This window comes from Temnothorax curvispinosus, unplaced genomic scaffold, assembly GCF_003070985.1.
Source record: "Temnothorax curvispinosus isolate PA1 unplaced genomic scaffold, ASM307098v1 QBEX01009046.1, whole genome shotgun sequence".
Lineage (NCBI taxonomy): Eukaryota > Metazoa > Arthropoda > Insecta > Hymenoptera > Formicidae > Temnothorax > Temnothorax curvispinosus.
The window spans coordinates 61,575-79,716 of record NW_020218826.1 but is presented as its reverse complement, the minus strand read 5'-3'; the positions used below and the strand labels follow the sequence as shown (position 1 = coordinate 79,716).

The 18,142-nt window shown below is 40.7% G+C and overlaps 1 protein-coding gene across 1 annotated transcript in view; it reads right to left on the bottom strand.

The window, feature by feature from the left end:
* Positions 1-12,585, bottom strand: part of LOC112458627 (thrombospondin type-1 domain-containing protein 4-like) — a 56,263-nt gene extending 43,678 nt beyond the window's left edge. The window contains exons 1-2 of the mRNA XM_025022363.1: positions 12,206-12,585; positions 10,239-10,377 (exon numbers count right to left, since the gene is read on the bottom strand). Of these exons, the coding sequence (XP_024878131.1) occupies positions 10,239-10,348 (110 nt within the window). The 5' untranslated portion in view covers positions 10,349-10,377; positions 12,206-12,585. The remainder of the gene's footprint in view (positions 1-10,238; positions 10,378-12,205) is intronic.
* Between the last annotated feature and the right edge of the window lie 5,557 nt (positions 12,586-18,142).

The window sequence follows — 18,142 nt, the reverse complement described above, 5'->3', positions numbered from 1 at the left end:
TGAGTTTGAGTGCTTCAGTGCGGGAGTTCTGCGTATAGGTACGTCCGTCGGATTAACGCGTGAAGCGAAACAGATACCGAGTTTACGAGGAATTGCACCCTTTCATTTTAACAATACTAATCTATACTAATTTTTTTTTCAATGTATTTTTAAGGGCAATCATCACGTCTCCGTCTCGGATGTTTGTTTCTCCAGCTCGTCGTTGCCAAAACTGCCAAGTATAGAAAAACCGAGGGGCAACTTTCAATCCACAAAGGATACACATGCGCGTGATGCGTATTCCGTCAGCGTCGCCGTGCGCAACGCGACGATCTTGACAGCCGCATGCCGAATGAGCCCTCGACTCAGCCTCGACCCTTTGCGCGACAATAGGCATTCTGCGGCGAGAAGGACCGCGATCGACGCCGACAAAGCGCGGACGGGGAAGGAGAGAAGCCGACGAGAGCCGTTCGGGATCTGAATTGATAGCGAACTAGGAGAGAGAGAGAGAGAGCATCGCGCGGATGTGCATCGCGGCATTAAACATGCAGTCGGACGGCGATGCAACCCGACGCGATTCGTCGGCCGGCCGCGTTAGATGGAATTTCCGAGTGGCTGCCGCCCTCCCGAGATTCGTTTGACGCGCGCCACCAGGAATTCCTGGTAACGGGAAACTCGGCAAAATTTCAAGTTCTTCAAACGAAATTAATTTAATTCCAATTGGTTCAACAGCGAGCTTCGTCGTGCAGGTCCGCGGTGGTTTTCAATCGATACTAGAAGTATTGTACACGAAACGGGTCCGTTTGCTCTCTAATGGAATTTCAACACGCGTTTCTGTTTCACTACTTGATACAGTTCGTGTTTTTCCGAATTTATCTTCGATTATGTAATACGGAGTGACAGAGAACATTTTATAACATTTTATTGTTGGGGAGAAAGAAAGTATTAAAGAGTATTATATTATTATAAGAATAATATATGTATATTAGGGTGTGTCATTTTGGAGCAACTTTTTTTTTCATTTCACGAATAGCATATATACTTGCAGGAAGGTAAAATAAGATACCTGTTAAAATTTTAGCCCTTAATATTAATATTAACAGGTCGCTCATCGCGATTTTTTATTTTTCATTTAGTAAGATAGAAAAAATTTTATAACTATCTAACAAACAGTAATACAGCATTGTGCATCTTCACGAGATGCTATTTCTCTTTTTTTGTTGTAGTAATATAGGAGCATTCTTCTTAAGCGCTTGCAGAATGCTCCTATATTACTACAACAAAAAAGAGAAATAGCATCTCGTGAAGATGTTATAAAAATTCACTCTTTAATATTGCATCAGTTAAATGCTCCGGTATTTTCACTTATGATTAAATACGCATAGTTTGCATCAAAACTGACGAGCGAACGGCCGAGCTTTTTGAATGTTAATGACGTGTGTTTTCCTGTCTCATTATTAAAAACAAAATGTGCTTGCGAAAAAATTGGATTTATAAAGTGTGCTTGGTGTAAGTCAGTTCTATGTTTCACTCGTTTTTTTTTTATTTTAATCAATCTAAAGTTTGTAAAGTTACAGAGCAAGACGACGAATAATCGCAATCATTTTATTATAATATTCTTCTTTTGTACGCCTTTTTTATTGTAACCTTTTTTTATACCTATACAAAACTAATAAATCCAATAAATATACATACAATTTTTTTAATATTATGTAAATATATCCCCGCCAATATATATATATATTTTTTATTTATATTTTTTTTATTTTTATATATTTTTATTTTTTTTCTCGGCAACGGTTGAGAAGCGCATCGTCTCCGTACAGCATTTGTCACTTCTATATCAATACTACATTTTAGTAAAATTTCGACAAAATCGGTGACCCCGAGGGTTGACCCTTCCCTTGTAAGATATATTTTATTTTAGCTAGCCACACTTATTTTCGAGTCCTTCTCCGATTCGTGAGACCGCTCTACTTTGTCGCATTGTTATTTTCATTGTGATTAATATTTTTAAATTTATAATATATAGGAATTCGAAATACAGAGTCTGAATAAGATGTTTATAAGATATATCAGGCCAAGAAAATGATTTGAGTCTAAACTAAACTTATTATAAGAGATTGTAGAAAATGAAGAAAAAGAATTATTACAAGTATTTGGATTTGTTAAAGAATTCTTTTAAAAACTTATAATTTTTTTTAACACAAATAATGTGGAAAACTAGAAAATCGAAAAACGTTCAACGGTCTACTGGATCGGAATGTGGTGAGCTAAGGTTAAAAAAACTGAAAAAAAAAAGAGTATGATTGATAAAGCCGCCTTATCAATCAAAATTTATTGAAATAACGACGGAAATTAAGAGGTTCAATGTGGACAGTCGGACGCTGAAAATTAAAATTTTCAGCCCTGGAAAGATTCGATATAATCGATCGCATCGGGTTCGACGCACTGTATGACACACGCAATTGTAGACAATGCGTACGTCTGTCGGAGTGCGTGGAATGGCGTGAATGAGCGTCAGCTTCGTCGTTGCAACTCGATGCTGCATTTAGCGCGATCGAACGATGACTGGTCGATGGAGCGCACAATGCCGGTAATGGGGTGTGGGTCTTCTCGAGACGCGACAACGACCGCGATAATGACTCTCGCGCGCGCAAACAGACACACGCGGTAGAGCCTGTGACGCGTGCGTTATGCATAAAATGCCGGATTTCTAAATTGCGCGCAATTGCCGGAAACGCATGGCGCGGCGTATAATCGTGCGCTCCGCGCGCGAGAACTGTCAAACTCTTGTCAGTTTCGACTTCTGCCGCCGATGGAAACGAGAGTCAATGACTCGCCTGTGGCAACACGCGTTGCAAGCGTATACGCATCGCCACGGCCGCAAATAGCCGCGAGAAACAGACGAGTCGCGCCGGGCATTTAACCGAAGCTTAGGAAATTATTGATCACCGGAAGCGCGGCCGCAGTCGGATAAATCTACGCGCCTGAAATGTTATTCGTGCCTCGAGTGAAATCCTATTATACATCTGCTCGATCGTTTCCCCCATCTCTTCCTATCTCCGTCTTTCTATTGTTTGTAAAATTTCTCCACGATTCTGACTACTAGCAGCTTTATTTATTTCATTAAAAAATGAAATAGGTTCAATAACATTGTCTCGGACCATTCGTCATGAATTTTACGAAGACTTAAATGAGTTTATGAGTCAATATTTCTCAGCTGGTTGAAAGTAACGTAGCGTAATCAATTTTAGTGCCGTAATTTTCTAGTCCGCAAATAAGGTAATGCGTTTAGTCGGTACTACGTCTTACGAAGTGAAATATTATATGTATAATGTAACGAAATTGAGAAGTGCGCTTGAACAGCGTCCATTCATAAGTGATTCGCGATTCGCGAACAAAGTCATTCCGCTCGAATTCTACAAGCGGTCTAGCAACGGAGCGCCTAGAAGTGAAACGAAGTCGAATGGGGCTCGGGCTCGCGCAATTTTCCGGCCGTTACAGAGTCTCGACCGTATTTCAAACTCTCCGGTTGGCATCGCAACCACCTGTTCGGCACGCGAGAAACACGAAGGATCGCGGGTGCAGCACGAATGCATCGCGGCACTCTTGGCCGCAGAGCAGGACGAGCATTACTCACCGCACTTCTTTCCGGTGATCCAACATGGGAATATAATAACGGAAGCAACACATTGCCATGAAATTTTCACTTGCGCTACGTTCTGTTATATACTTGATATTTAATAACGCACGAGAGCTGCAACTCTAATTGTATATGTATATATCCTTAATAATGCTACATTACTGGAAGTTTTTTATCGGTTAAAGATACAACGCATAATGTCATTCGCATTTCAAACATTATTAATTAATGGCATATAAGTAACACATTAATGATGAAAGATATAAATCGGTAAATTTATTTATTCGTATTTCCTTCAAAATTCGATCACGTCGTTTACATTGCATACACGTAAGTCACGAATACTATAATTCAAATAAGGATATTTGAAGACATTCTCATTTCCCGGAAAACCTGAATGTGGGACGTCGAGATTGAGATGAGAAAAATTATGCGGCATTATTGAGTGGTATGGCAACGGCCGCGGTGCCATGTGACTGTCTTTAATGCGGCAGTCTTTAACAGGCTCGGATAACGACATGGAAATCGACTTACCGAGGCCTCGATAACGAATTCGTGAGAGGTCCGAAGCGACGTCTCGACGACATCCTCGAATCGACAAAGCGCACCGCGATCCATGCGTGCGTGCGATCACATGGCGGAGAAATATGCACTTGACGAAAGTTACAAGCCGTCCGTTGCTTCAACGCGCGAATTTCGTTCGTGGGAGATTAATAATCCCTTTATGAGACGAGAAGGACAACCGTTACAAAAGATAACCGTTACAAAAAACCAAAAAGGTTAAAAGATAATCGCGCGAGGACTTATTGCCTGACAATTATTTCTCCGAGATAAATTTCTCATCAAAATGCGTTTTTATTAACAGATATTACTTTCTTATTCTTATCGTGTCCATTTATTTTAAACGAGTAAATGTACTATCTGAAGAAGTAGGTATAGTTACATTATTTTCGCATCATCTTTAGAATGATTTAGAAATTAAATCGTGACGATATGATATTCGAAATTAATACAAGAAAGACTAACTGTATTGTTTATTACCTCGAAGACCACGAGATTAACGCGCAATAAATCATTTTCCTTGACGCGGCTTGCAATTTCGCTTCGCATATCCCAGCCCTCGGTAAAACGTCGAGACTGGCTATATAGAAGCACGTGTAATGCCGATATTCGTAAATACGCGTTTGCAAAAAGAGGATCCGCTGATGAAAATTACGAGGTGACTACGCGCCAACAGGCGCCATGAGCTGCTCTCTCTCTCTCAAGTTCCGCTCGACTTATGAATAGTATTCCTTATGTACGTACTTATGAAAAGACGAGCGCGCGAGTTCATTGCGGCGATTCTGTCTTCGATTCCGATAGGATCGTTTTCTCCTCCTCTCTCGTGGCAGCTTCTCTCGGTACCGGCTCGAAATAAATCGATCGCGACGCGCGTTCGCGCGGAATAGAACGCTCGATTTGCAATTACCCGGCGGAGTCCGCCTCGGGCGTCATTAGAGCCTTTGAAAGTCGCCAAGATACGACGCTCTATTACGCCATTTAATGATGTTAATCGGCGGCCGTCGCGGGAGAACGGGTTATTAATCGCGTACGTGGACACTGAGAGCATGTAATTTTGTTTCAAATCCGCGTGTCGCCATTGATAAGCGCGCGCGTGTGCGTACGACGGAGACTTTGATGCCGCCGGCTTTGCCGTTCACCGACGCTCTCGGCTAAGTTATGATTTTCGATCTCTCTATTCTTCTTATAGAACATATTAATTAGTTCGCCGTGACGTCTTCATCAAGATGGAGCGATTACGAGAGAACGGAAACGTCCGGCTAATGGGATCGCGTTTGCTTTATTAAAAATAATTTTTTGCATTCGCAGGGCACGATATCGCGTGGGATCGTTCCGCATTCACCGAAAACTGCTTGTCAGATTCCCGACACGGGGTGTACCCGAGATACGGTCCTTCCGAAGCACTGACAGATTAAGAGGTGCACGATGCGCAAAACGCTAAACGCTCGCGATCCAATTGCGCACGGATGCATCTCGACGCCGACGGGCACCGACGGGCTGCACGATGCGGAAACGCGCGGTTTCGCGCACGCAGAGCAACGGCGAAGATCAAAAAACGTTCGCACGTCGCGGCGCGGCGTGCCGGCTGCCCTTCAGATTTCCGACCCGTTCGTTTTTGAGGCGCGGCTAATGGACGTAACGCGCACACGTTTTGCGCTTCACGTGTCCGCGTACGGCGATTCGCCGCGCGCGATTAAACCCCTCGCTCCACCGTGCGAGCGCGGCGCGTCGTAAATAATCGATATTAATCGCGTCACGCGTTCTGCCTTTTGGTTTTGAATTTGCACCTCGGAAACGAGAACGGCCGCCCTCCTCAGTTCGTTCCAGGTTATCGGTCGACACTTTTTCGCGAGCCGATACACTGCACGTTCCACACGACAAGAGCGTGTATAGACTCGTTGCGTATACGCTTAGTGGCCCCTTGCTCGCGATCGTCTCTGCGGACGAACTGTACACGGTGATTTCGCAAATCGGGTTCGGTGTAATACTTTGAAAAAGAAAAAAACGATTTCTTCGTTGAAAAGATCGCTAATCTCAAACTAACCCGCTAATTTATTTCCAAATATTTCACGAATTTTTCTTACAAATTTTTATGGACAACCACAATCGGCATAAGAAACAAAAAACGCTTCCTTTGCTAAAAAAAATTATTCTTTTCGATTTACATTTACACTGTGCATTCCCGGCCAAGGAAATGCTTTATCAGCATGGTAACAGTTCAATGCAAAAGAGACGAAGGCTTCTGCGTCACCCTATAGACTTTTCATACATAACAATGTATATACGCAATACATAAACTACCTATACAGAGAGTTAAAGAATATCGAGTTTTTTTTCAGATATTTCAATACTTTTGATCAGATTAGAGTTGATGTTTCTACCTATAATCTAAGTATCTTGACAGTTAAAACTTAGATTGAAGCTGTGTGAAATTAAAATTCTAATATTGATAAAATTTAATATTGCAATATTAAGCAACTTAATAAATAAAATTTAATTAACTTGTACTAAGCTTTATTTAATAACATTATCGTCTAACTAGAAGCTTTGTTAGTTATTTACATTATTGGAATTTAATTCACTAAGCTCATATATCGTTGATTGCATCTAAATTTAAAAGCTAAAACCACGAAGAAATCGTGATTCTCCCTGATCCTGCCTCGGAGATACACGATTGAGGGAAAGTGCGCGGATTCTGGGACGCCCTGTGTACTCCGGTAAACGACCGCATACCGTATGTAATGTATACCGCATGTGATCCGCGGAAGGCCTATGCAGTAATCGTATCCGCGCACGTCCAGACTCAACATAATTACCATACGGACCTGCTACAGATTGCTTATTGTTCGCGTCGATTCTACTTTTTTTCCTCGGACGAGTGAGGAGGGGGAGGGAGAGGAAAGGGGGTTCATCCCCTCGCCGGCAGGGGATTAACGTTGCACGCGGGTGATGCACGAGTTATATTGTACCTTCATGGACGTCAACGTCGACGAGCGACGTGCGGGCTCTTGAATCGTTTCGCCGCGCCAGACGATTTTATTCGTCGCAGCACGGTAAAAGTGCATTCGCAAGGTAGCCGGACGCGTTTAACCCCCCGCGGTGAATAATCTCGAGAAATGGATCCATGTTAAATACTTCGTTTTTACTTTAGTCGAGTGCCCTCGATGCTCAACTGAGGATAACTAATTCGCGCAATTCTGTATAAATCTGTAAAGATTTGTGACGAAAAATATGAATTGTGAATATCAAACAAATATGAATCGCTGTTCGAGATTTCCGAAAAAATATGTAAATATTTCATGTCGAGCTCTAGAGAGTTGAAAATTCATCAGAATTCATTTCGACAGTCGCAATAAAAAGTGAGATATCGTACATTGTTATACTTTCATATAATTAACTCTATGCAGCACAGTGTTGTAAAATGTTATATACTTGTACCGCCAGAAAAAGTGCGAGCGCTTTTATTTCGGCGTAGCAAAACACTCTCGCACGAGACAGAGGATAACCGCAATACGGCACAGATAATTTTTCGCATTTCTACGCTCTCTGTGTCCGCTTCCATTGTTAAAGCGGGAATTTAATAACCCCGCTGCGGAAATTTTTATGCGTCGCAGTTACTCCGCTATTAAAACAGGAGTAATTAGCACTTGTTCCGCGCGCGTACCGTGGAGAAATTCTAGATAAGGGAACAGAGAAATTTGCAGAGATTCGCGTCCTTCCGTTTTCTGACGCATGAAGATATTTTCCGCGCCGAGAAATAACCAGCTTTAATAATCCTAAAATACTTGTTTACAAAAAATTAAAACCGGATAAAATTATGTAATTTGACGAAAAAGAGAGGAAAAAGGATCGCAAAGAGAAATGTGCGCGCGTTCAAATAAAGACTCGCGTACATTACATGTTTAAATTTCATAATATTTTCGTGCAATCGTGGAGCCACTCTAAACTGTATAACTTGACATAAAATCATTACGTGTATAGTGATACAAAACAAACGGAACAAATTATTTTACAGTTCCTTCTTTTTCAACTGGACCGATCCAGAAAGGTAAAAACTTTATTGTAAATCGTTATTTTCACATCTTACAGCTCTTTTGTTTTTGATTAACGGACAATGAGAGAAAATTTGGGTATGAGAAACTGATTTCACGCGAGAGAACGTTTCGTGAAGAGAATTTCAAGAGACGGGACACGCGCGATCAGGAGGAACGGAATCGCACGTTTCTTTTCGAGGGACGCGGAAACGCAGCGGTGCACTTGCTTGATCGAAAGACGGTAATTATGCACCGGCATCGGCATGCGCGCGGTATAAAGGCAGATGTGGATAACAAGGGACCCTCTGCCCGGAGCATCGAAAGTAACGAGAACAAGGATTGATGTCCCGTTCTGCGGGCGTGCGCGCGCGACGCGCACACATCGAGAGAATTATTACGCGAGGTGTCCGCATTAAAATAAACCACCCGGCGTATGTACCCGCAAGAGAGACGTCCCCCGTCGTTAAGACGACGAGTTATCGAAGGGTCTTATTTCGCGCGAGAATAGTCTTCCCGCAGTTCCCGCTCGTCCGGTCTTGTCGCTCCGTCCCGTTTAAAATTAATCCGCGATCGCAAAATGCTGCATCGCGGCTCAAATTGCACGCTATCATTATCCGCGTATCGCGCGGATCGATCTTGGGCGACGCTAGTTGCACGACTTAATAAGAACCTGTCAATCCGAGGTAAAACTGTTTACTCATATAATGTAAGAACAGCTCTTCTCTTCGTGCCCGAACGAGTGTTCGAAATATATTTCGAAAACATTTTAACGTGTCTTTTTTCAATACCTTATTTCTATAACTGATTTGTTTAGTTTTTAATTTTTTTATTTCTAATTCAAAGTTTATTATTCTTATAAACTGTATAAAATACTTTTAAGTTCTCCGAAAACTTCGTACTACTCGTTAGATTATATTTATATTATTTAATTTTGATAGAAATTCATACTCTTAAAGATTAAAAGATAGTATTATAGCTACTGTAAACGTTTCACGTCTAATCGCTACCCTCAACGGCGCTTATAAATTCATCAATGCCACCTGTGTGTTCTAACGACCGAGTATCTGCCGTTTTGCATACCGGCGCCTAATTATATCGTAACTCACTCGCGTGCAGCGAGTTACTCCCGATGTATCTTCCGCGAGCGCGCTTCATATTTTGCACGCAGAAAGCGCGCTTTCAAGCGGTATCTCAGGCCTGTGCGTGTTATTCAAATGTGGAGCGCGATGCCACACAGGATGTCCGACTCGAATATATTCTTAACGAATATCTTGAATAATTTATAATATCTGGCCTTTTCTCCTCGAAAAGTTTAAACGTCATTGAATCCGTTGAGCTTGGCTTTAAAAATGTTCGACGTACATTGATCATCGATTGTTCTTGAAACGTTTAAACTTTAAGACATTCAAAGATGACAAATAAATTTTCGAATTTTGAGATTTCCTCTTTCGTATTTTCGAATATTTCCGTATTTTTAATCGCGCCCGCGATATTCTTCACATTTTTGCTGATACTTTGCTCGACCTTTGTACTTTCTAGTTTTAACATGACCGAGTTAGAGAACGATAAGTCTCGACACGCTGAATTCACACTAATTAAAGCTCAACACATGAGTCATACCCGCTCTAAATTGTAACATTCAGGTACAATTTTTTGTATCATATATCCACTACTTCATGTTTGTGTTAAAAATTTAATGCACGTAAGAAATAGGATATTATTTCTTCGCACGTATTGTATTATGCTTACATCTGTACCTTAGAGGTAAAGAATCATATCTTCAGTTTTTGTCAGAATTAGAGTCAATACTTTTTCCAATATACCAGGAATTTAAATTGCGTAATGAGTCTTACAACCATTATTACTAGTTCCTAAAATACAATGTTTAGAAAAATTTGTATTGGAAATTTTCATAGAAATAATCAACCTTAAATCTTGTTTTCTCTAAATTTTTAACAATGGAGATACGATTCTTTACTTCCAAGGCAAATTCGAAGAAGAATAATAGCGCAATTTACCTCAAATCCAGTCTGATCGCGGCGGATCGCCGGCGACCTCGTCGACGCGGAAATCCGGGGAAGATGCACGGCGGCGGCGAGTCATCTTTCGATTTTCGTGAACGGTCCATGGAAGACTTGCTCCGAGGCTCAGGCCATCCTATGCGCGGAACATGAAGTCATTAAAACAGGGCAAGTGGTATAAAGAGCGTAAGACAGATGCCACGCAACAAATCACGATGCCCGCGGTAAAGGCGTGGGGCGAGACGCGCGAGAGGGACGAGACGAGAGCCGACTGATCGCCTTAACTTTCAGAAGGTTAAGCGCTTCCCGTTTCTTTTTTTTCTCGTTCAAACGTCGCGTCGCGACCAAGCTTTAACGCCGCCATCCGTCGTCGCGCTGGCGCTTATTAGATTCGCTCTGAATTCCCCTTAAAGCTTCACCACGCCACGCCTGGAAACACGTGTAACGACTTGGAGAGTCGACGATTCATTATTTCGACATCGACGCGTGTCGCAAATATACGTGCATGTATGTCGATGTATAAAAAAAAAATTGGGCCGAGCACATTCAATACGTTCTCTTCTAGACTCTTAATAATGTAGCCACTTTGTGAAACATTATAATTAAACCGTGAGATAAATTGATTTTAAATAGACGGCCTTATTTCTGTACGCAATTTAACACGATTACTTTACATCGGAAACTTGTTAGCAAAGTCATCGAGATAATTAAAATTAATGATTTCTGCAGCAAGTAAAATGCGATAATTATTTATGATCATGTTGTGTTAGAAAGACAGATAACGCTGATTGATCCGGAAATTGCGTCACTGTCAAGATTGCAACAGACAGATGAATGTTATCTGCATTTAGAGGATAATTCTAGTAATTTTCTACATATATTCGCGATAATATTGATAACCACGATCAAATTTCCGCAAAGTCCGGAGTAATTACCGCAATATCATTTTATATACAATACAATACGTAATTTTGAAATAAAAATTTGCCGCTAAGTTTTTAAAGAAATTCATAACAGTTAAATGTAGAACGGATATTACGATGGATATCATTTGACGAGACAATTATTTTCGCGAATGCTTTCGCGATGTTCTCGGTTCTATTTTAGCTAGCGACTTTGTTTTGAACCGGACATCAGAAAAACTGCGATTACATGCGTGAGAGAGCATTCGCGGAAGAATCGGTCGGATAGGAGTTGCAGAGTGGTAAAATTTACGGCGTGTTGATATATTAAGTCGCTATCTGACGGATATAATGAGGTGTCTATGCCGCGGTTTTCTAGTTGCAAGACAACGTGCGAGGATCCGTTGTGTGAACAGCTGCGAGGAATATGCGAGCGCGCGACGAGAAGCACGGCCAAATGATAAATTACAGGAAAAATCGACGGTAAATTCGTCCCAGCTCTCCTCGGCTACGTCTCGCGCGACCGACGTCGCCTTTCCGCCGACGCGTTTGACGTCTTCGACTCTTTGTCCATCCGACAGCCCTGAATGCGTAAACGCATTCAAAGATACACACGCACGATTAACATTATGTCGATCGAGAAACAAAATAATATACGTAGTATGTAGAATATTTGAAAAAAAGAACTATTAGGTACAAATTGAAATTGAATCTAAATTGACGACTAATTGAAGACTAATATCATATTCATATGTATTTTCGATATCATGTAATTATTCAAAAAATCACTTTTTATGTAAACAATTTGTGTAATATCTCTGCAAATATTTTTTATAAATAAATAATATTTCTCACGCCTTTCATAAATATCAATATTGATGACTATTGCTATAAATTCAGAACGAAGCGCGGTATACTTGTACGTTTTCTTAAAACTTTTCTCTAATAACTGCAAAATTTAAGAGTTCTCGTATGATTGCGTTCAAAATGCAAGCGAATAAACAAAAATCGGGCAAAATATAACAATACTCCACAATTTCAGAGTACCGCTGATTCACGTACCGTCACGAGCAGGCACTGCTCGCCTAATCCCACTCGGCAGGAGCGGCAGCAGGTGGATCCTCCGTCTCGACCCACGTGGCACACATGTCCCGTGTTAAAACCCTCGCGCACCCCCGCGCGCGAAAGGGGTTGCACACCGCCGGTCTCGATCCGAAAGTGCGCGCAACCACAACAATTGCTCTCCCTCTCGAGGAAGACGCGACGGGAGAGAAACCGCACCACTTTGCCGAACGTGGAGATATCGGAAGGGGGGTCGCGACACACGAAGAAGACGCGAAGATGCGTACGTCCGAGAAAAACGTATCGCGGCTTCCGGCCTCCGCGTGAACTCGGCAGGAAGGACGGCCGGGCGTGTGTGGCGCGCACGAACGCCGCCGCAACAGAAGTGATAGTGGCGAAAGTGGGAGACTCTCCGGGAAATATATAGGTTCGCGGGGTGGTGTGGTGGTGGTGGAGGACCATACGAGCGAGAGAAGGGGGGGAGGAGGTCCGTGCACGCATCCCTCTACGCGCGTCGCGCGGTCGCGCTGCGCCGCGCCGCGTATCCCGCGGGACGTACGGTAATAATTCGGAGTTTAACCCGCGACTGTTCGCGTTGCCGATCAATCGCCTGGCTTGCAGATAAAGAGGCAAAATATGTAACAAACATCCCGATTATCTCTACAAATGTACGATTATTTACGCTCTCAATCTCTATCGAAAAATATCTTAATATCACATCTTAACTATGTGACCTTCATATATCACTTGAATACTATTTTTTGGTCAGTATTGCCAGCGGTTTTATGAGTATTTTTCTAACGTTTTTCCGTTTTCACGTTGAAAAAAAAATGGGAGGATTTCGTTTTGTTATTATCTTATCCAAAACAGATTTTAATTAAATATATCCGTAAATTAATTAATAAATTTTTTTATGTACTTTAGATCATTAGCGATTTTAAATATTCATTTTAGTTAAAAATTAACTGTATGAAATTGCAGAAAAGCAAGATGAATTCATAACCGCATGTCATATTTTAATTACCTTAAAAGCATTTCTTTTGGAAGCATTGCTTTATATTTCGTAAATTCATATCTTTAGAGATAGAATTGTATCACGATTTCTTTCTCTCTCTCTTCTCTTTCTTCCTCTTTTCTCTCGTATCTCTTTCTCAGAGAATACCAGAAGGGCAATTCAAAACGAAAACAACCGAAACGGTGCAAACAATTTCTACACAAAAGCAGAGGCGCGCGTTGACTACGTTATCAGCCATTATCACGCCTATTTTCTCGTTGAATCTCATCTAAATAATCGGAAGCATTGTTTAAAATGGCGTTATCTGCGCGCTAAATACACCGACGGAAATCCCGACGTGCCCCTTTTCCTTTCTCGCGCGCCCTTCGCTCCAGGTTCAACGAACTGTAATTGTGGTACGGAGACGCGGCCGTAAAATTCTACCTACGAGATTAGACTTGTGGCTTTTCCTTTATCATCCCGGTGGAAGCGTTGCAGCGACGTTTCCGTTTCATCTCTCCCCGTTTTTCCGTACACCCTTTTTCGCTCCCCTTTCCTCCTTCGAGTCGCTCGTCGCGAATCGTCCGCGAGTTTTTTTTACTAGCGCGACGGATCGCGCGTAAAATGCCGAGACGAATCGCAACGGAGCCGGGAGAACTGGAAGTGTCTTATAACGTGCGAGCTGTGCGATATACGATATGATGCAGAACCAATTACGTTGAGCGATTAAGCCTGGTAATTAACCCACTGGCAATCAACGTCCACTGTGATGGGCATAGCTTTTTTCCACTTGCAATACTTAAGTGCACAATTTTGGAATCTTTCAACAATTCGTAAAAAATTAATTTCCTGCCTATAATAAATAAACATCTGAGGAAACGTATCGCAAGTAATATAGAAATGGCGTAAGAAAATTTGAAATACGCAGATTTATAGATTATAATATTCAAGATAGAGTAAAGAGAGAGAGAGAGAGAGAGAGAGAAACTTTTAGCTTGGTCAAAAATAAAGAATACGAGTATAAAAAATTTAGAAAATATAGAAAATATTATATATATATATATAAAATAATTCTACAACTATCGTACATGACTGAATTCAGTACGGTTGCACTCTTCACTTAAGAGCAATACCACTAAATAAATACGCGATCCATGATAATAATTCGAGGAACGCTTCAAGCATTTATTTATTTTCTGTCAAACATAACGATCCAGTCGGTGATGCCAGCCTCAAGCGCATCGAGCTTTTTTATTTACCGCATAACGGACTGCCAGTTACTGCATTTTACAGCTTGAAGTTTCCAGAATCGCAGATCGTAAAACAATGTGCCTTACGCAACGCGGAATATTTAACGTCCGAATGAACATAGAGAAGACAAAATTAGTTATACGTAGTCCCGAATTTAAATATTTTTTGTCGTGAGGAATTTATGTCATAATTTTTGTATTGAAAGTCAAATCATGCACGTATACGCAGATCTAGCATATGTAGACATATATAATTGTAATCGTAAATCATGGTTTTCCACTTTCTGGTTTTACCGGTTACCGTCGAATTCGCGCCATTACACGGACGCGTCTTGTCGAGCGATCGACCGTCTTGCTCGGACCTGCTAACAAAGAACCAGTCATGGCGATTACCTGTCGAATACCATTGTAAAGTGCGACATCCATAACCGTCCTTCGTGGTGGTCGGGGTCCCCGATAAAAGTTCAGTCACGCCGTGATTTATTAATTATAAAGCATTGTGATCCGCGAAGCCGCATAGTTGCGGTTTCACGGTGATAAAGCAACACACGGCGCTAAGGATTTCCATCTCGAAAATAGACTGCCGGCTGATCGCCGATAGACGCCCCCGCGATTTATTTAACAGCGGCTTTCAATTGATGCGCTAACAATAGGGTGGAACATACTCTCTCCTACCATTACCGATTAAAATCTCAAATTTTTAACTCGAAAATCAGATTAAAATAGTTATCGATTAAAGACAGATTATTAGATTAAAAGGTATTAGTTGATAAGATATGCGATCGAGATTGGAGGCTAAGAGAAATATTAAATAACGATGTAATTAACAAGATTATAACATCAAATTCCCAAAGTTTTAACAAATTGCAAAATAATAAATTACTATAAATTATCGTTGCGTAAACATAAACTAACTGTAAAAATAATTAGATAAAGAATAGTCAAGAGAAAAATTTGGATTATTATAAGACTACAGAACATACAGTGTTATCCGAAATATAAACTGAGATAGCACAAAGCTGATGTTTGGAATTAAGGTGACATTAAAAAAGCTCCGGCTGCAAGGGGTCTTAGGTGACAAAACAAGCAAGAGGCGTTCCACAATGTCTCGTTGCTTCGTGGGACCAGATTGCAGCTCGTGTGTTAGTCCAATGACACTTTAACTGATTGTATCATAGTCTTTCGGGCCGTTTCTCATCCCAACTTCCGTCAACATTTACATACTAAACGCGTGTACGAACGATAACTCGTGATACAACGCGTGATAACTCCAAGGAAACAGGCAGTAGATCGTTATATGACATCGATCTCTGACATAATTTGACACGTTATACTTTAATATCGATCGATATACAATCTATATAATGCAACGATTCATGTTCTACAACCTGCAATTAGTAAAATTCTTTCACATTTAAATACAGAAGTCACGAAAGCTTTCTAATCTCATACCTATAATTTCTATTTCGATGTGATTCGACAAGTAATGTGTGTAACTCAGCTTCAACGATTTATAAATTTATTCTTTATAGAAACGAAAACGATTTCTCTCTCGAGAGAGAAACTTTGAATTGTCCCCCGTATAAGACGGTGTTTATTGCAGTGTAGAGTAATTTATTGACATTTGTTTGCAAGAAGGCTCTTTACGTCGAGCAATCGGTGAAGATCGACTCTCAATTTTCGTATCGACGACCGGTGTCGAGCCTTTCGCCGCGCGAAAAATTGGAATAGTAATGTCATAGAGAGAGAACCGTGCAAACGTAGTGAAACTTAAAGGAAAAACTGACTCCTCGCGATTCCGATTAACCTCCTTAGGAGAAATCCACGAGAGTTTGCTACGCCAGTGATATTTCAAGCGGATTTGTTATTATAATTTTTCGAAAGTGACAGACGCCTCTTGTGCACGGCCGCCGCGCCGCGGCAAGCGACTCGACAAAATACCGAATGAGATTGAAACTCAATCGCTGATTAATCGCTAATTGATTACCGTGTTTTAACACAGTATGGGTAATTTACACACACGAATCAATCTACAATCAAATCACGATCGACTAAGAGGATTAGAGGATCAATTTAATTGCTCGGAACATTTGTACGTTTGATTAACTTGGCCAATTAAAATAGAAATTGGATAATAGTAAACGCGTTTCGTTATTGTTGCTGTAGAGTGTAGCTCATGAATTATTGCATTGTTAATTGATATCGGCAGGTGGAATTATACGCATTTAATTCTTTCGTTAATTAAAATATTTTGAGTTTACGTGTTTTCTGCTGTGTCAATTCTTTGTATCATTTACTTCGCGTATCGTTTACTTACAACTTCGTCCCGAAACACCGTGTAATTAATCGATCGACTGTCGATACGTATAATCTTATTAGCAGCGCGAGTCTCGGGAAAATTCGTGTGGAATAAAAAAAACGTGATTTCGCATACGAAGAAAAATAAATGCGCTCGTTCCCCGGATCGCGCCCAATTCTTTTTATTTTTTTTTTTTTGACAATGCGCGATCCCGCTCAACGCTTCGTCGAATTACACGTCGTGACCTGTAATTTGGACACTATTTCACATGCCGTAAGCATGCAATCACGAAAAGGTGTTCCCTTTTGTAAGTGGTTCCACCTAGATGAAGAATTTATCGGCTAACAGCCCTTCCTCGAGATTATAATACACGTACACGTGATCCGATCGGAGATCGCAACGTCATAATGTACAGATCCGCCGTATGAACACGTTTAGTTCTATCGTCTTTTTTTACTTGACGGTGTGCTATAAAATTTTCCTGATTCCATGTTAGTAAACGCTTCGTTACGCTGATTGCGCGAACATCGTTGCAATCATTATCATCTATTACGATCAATTTTCGATAATCCTCCGAAAAAGATCAAGATATATAAATATAATTGTAAAAATATAGGAAAAATATGCAGTCTTTTAAAAATAAAACTATTTACATTAAGGATCAATTTAAAGATTTTAAATGGTCGTTTTAATACTATTACGTCGAATACTTTGTAAAACTAGTGCGTCAAAAGAACATCTGCTCGTTTTTCCGATATGAACATGTAACCGGTATGAAAAATTCATATGTATTCTATTTGTGCTTTTAAGAGAAACCTTCGGATATACCTCTTGATAATATAAAAATATATTACGAATAAGTCTTTAAATCGCTATGCTATAAGTTGTAATTTCATATCTTTCTCACCGTCATAAAAAAGATAAAATATTTCTATAAATATAAAGCTAATCTCCTCAATTGTCATTTCACTTAAGGATATACGTCGCATATATTCTCTTCTACCCTTGGATTTATATATTTGATGTCCTTACATAGATGTATATGTCGTTGAGTAAATTCTCGGGAGAAGGATGAGGCGGTCCAGGAAATGTGAGATCTCGAATGCGGGAGACCGGAAGAAACGCAATAACATCCAAGAGATTTGATTTATTCGAGAGGAAACGAATCTCTGGAGTGCCCCGTATGTGCTCAAGAAAACAAATATCCGGCCACTCGAATGGCAAATCAATCGGGACAAAGGCTGGACATATGCATTTGATTATATTTTGCCCGTTGACGCGACCTTCATTCTTCAGACCACCGATTACATAATCGCCATTGATACGTCGTGAATCACATAAAGAATGTTGAAGATAATTTGCGATTAAATATTATTCATAGAATATTTTTGCTT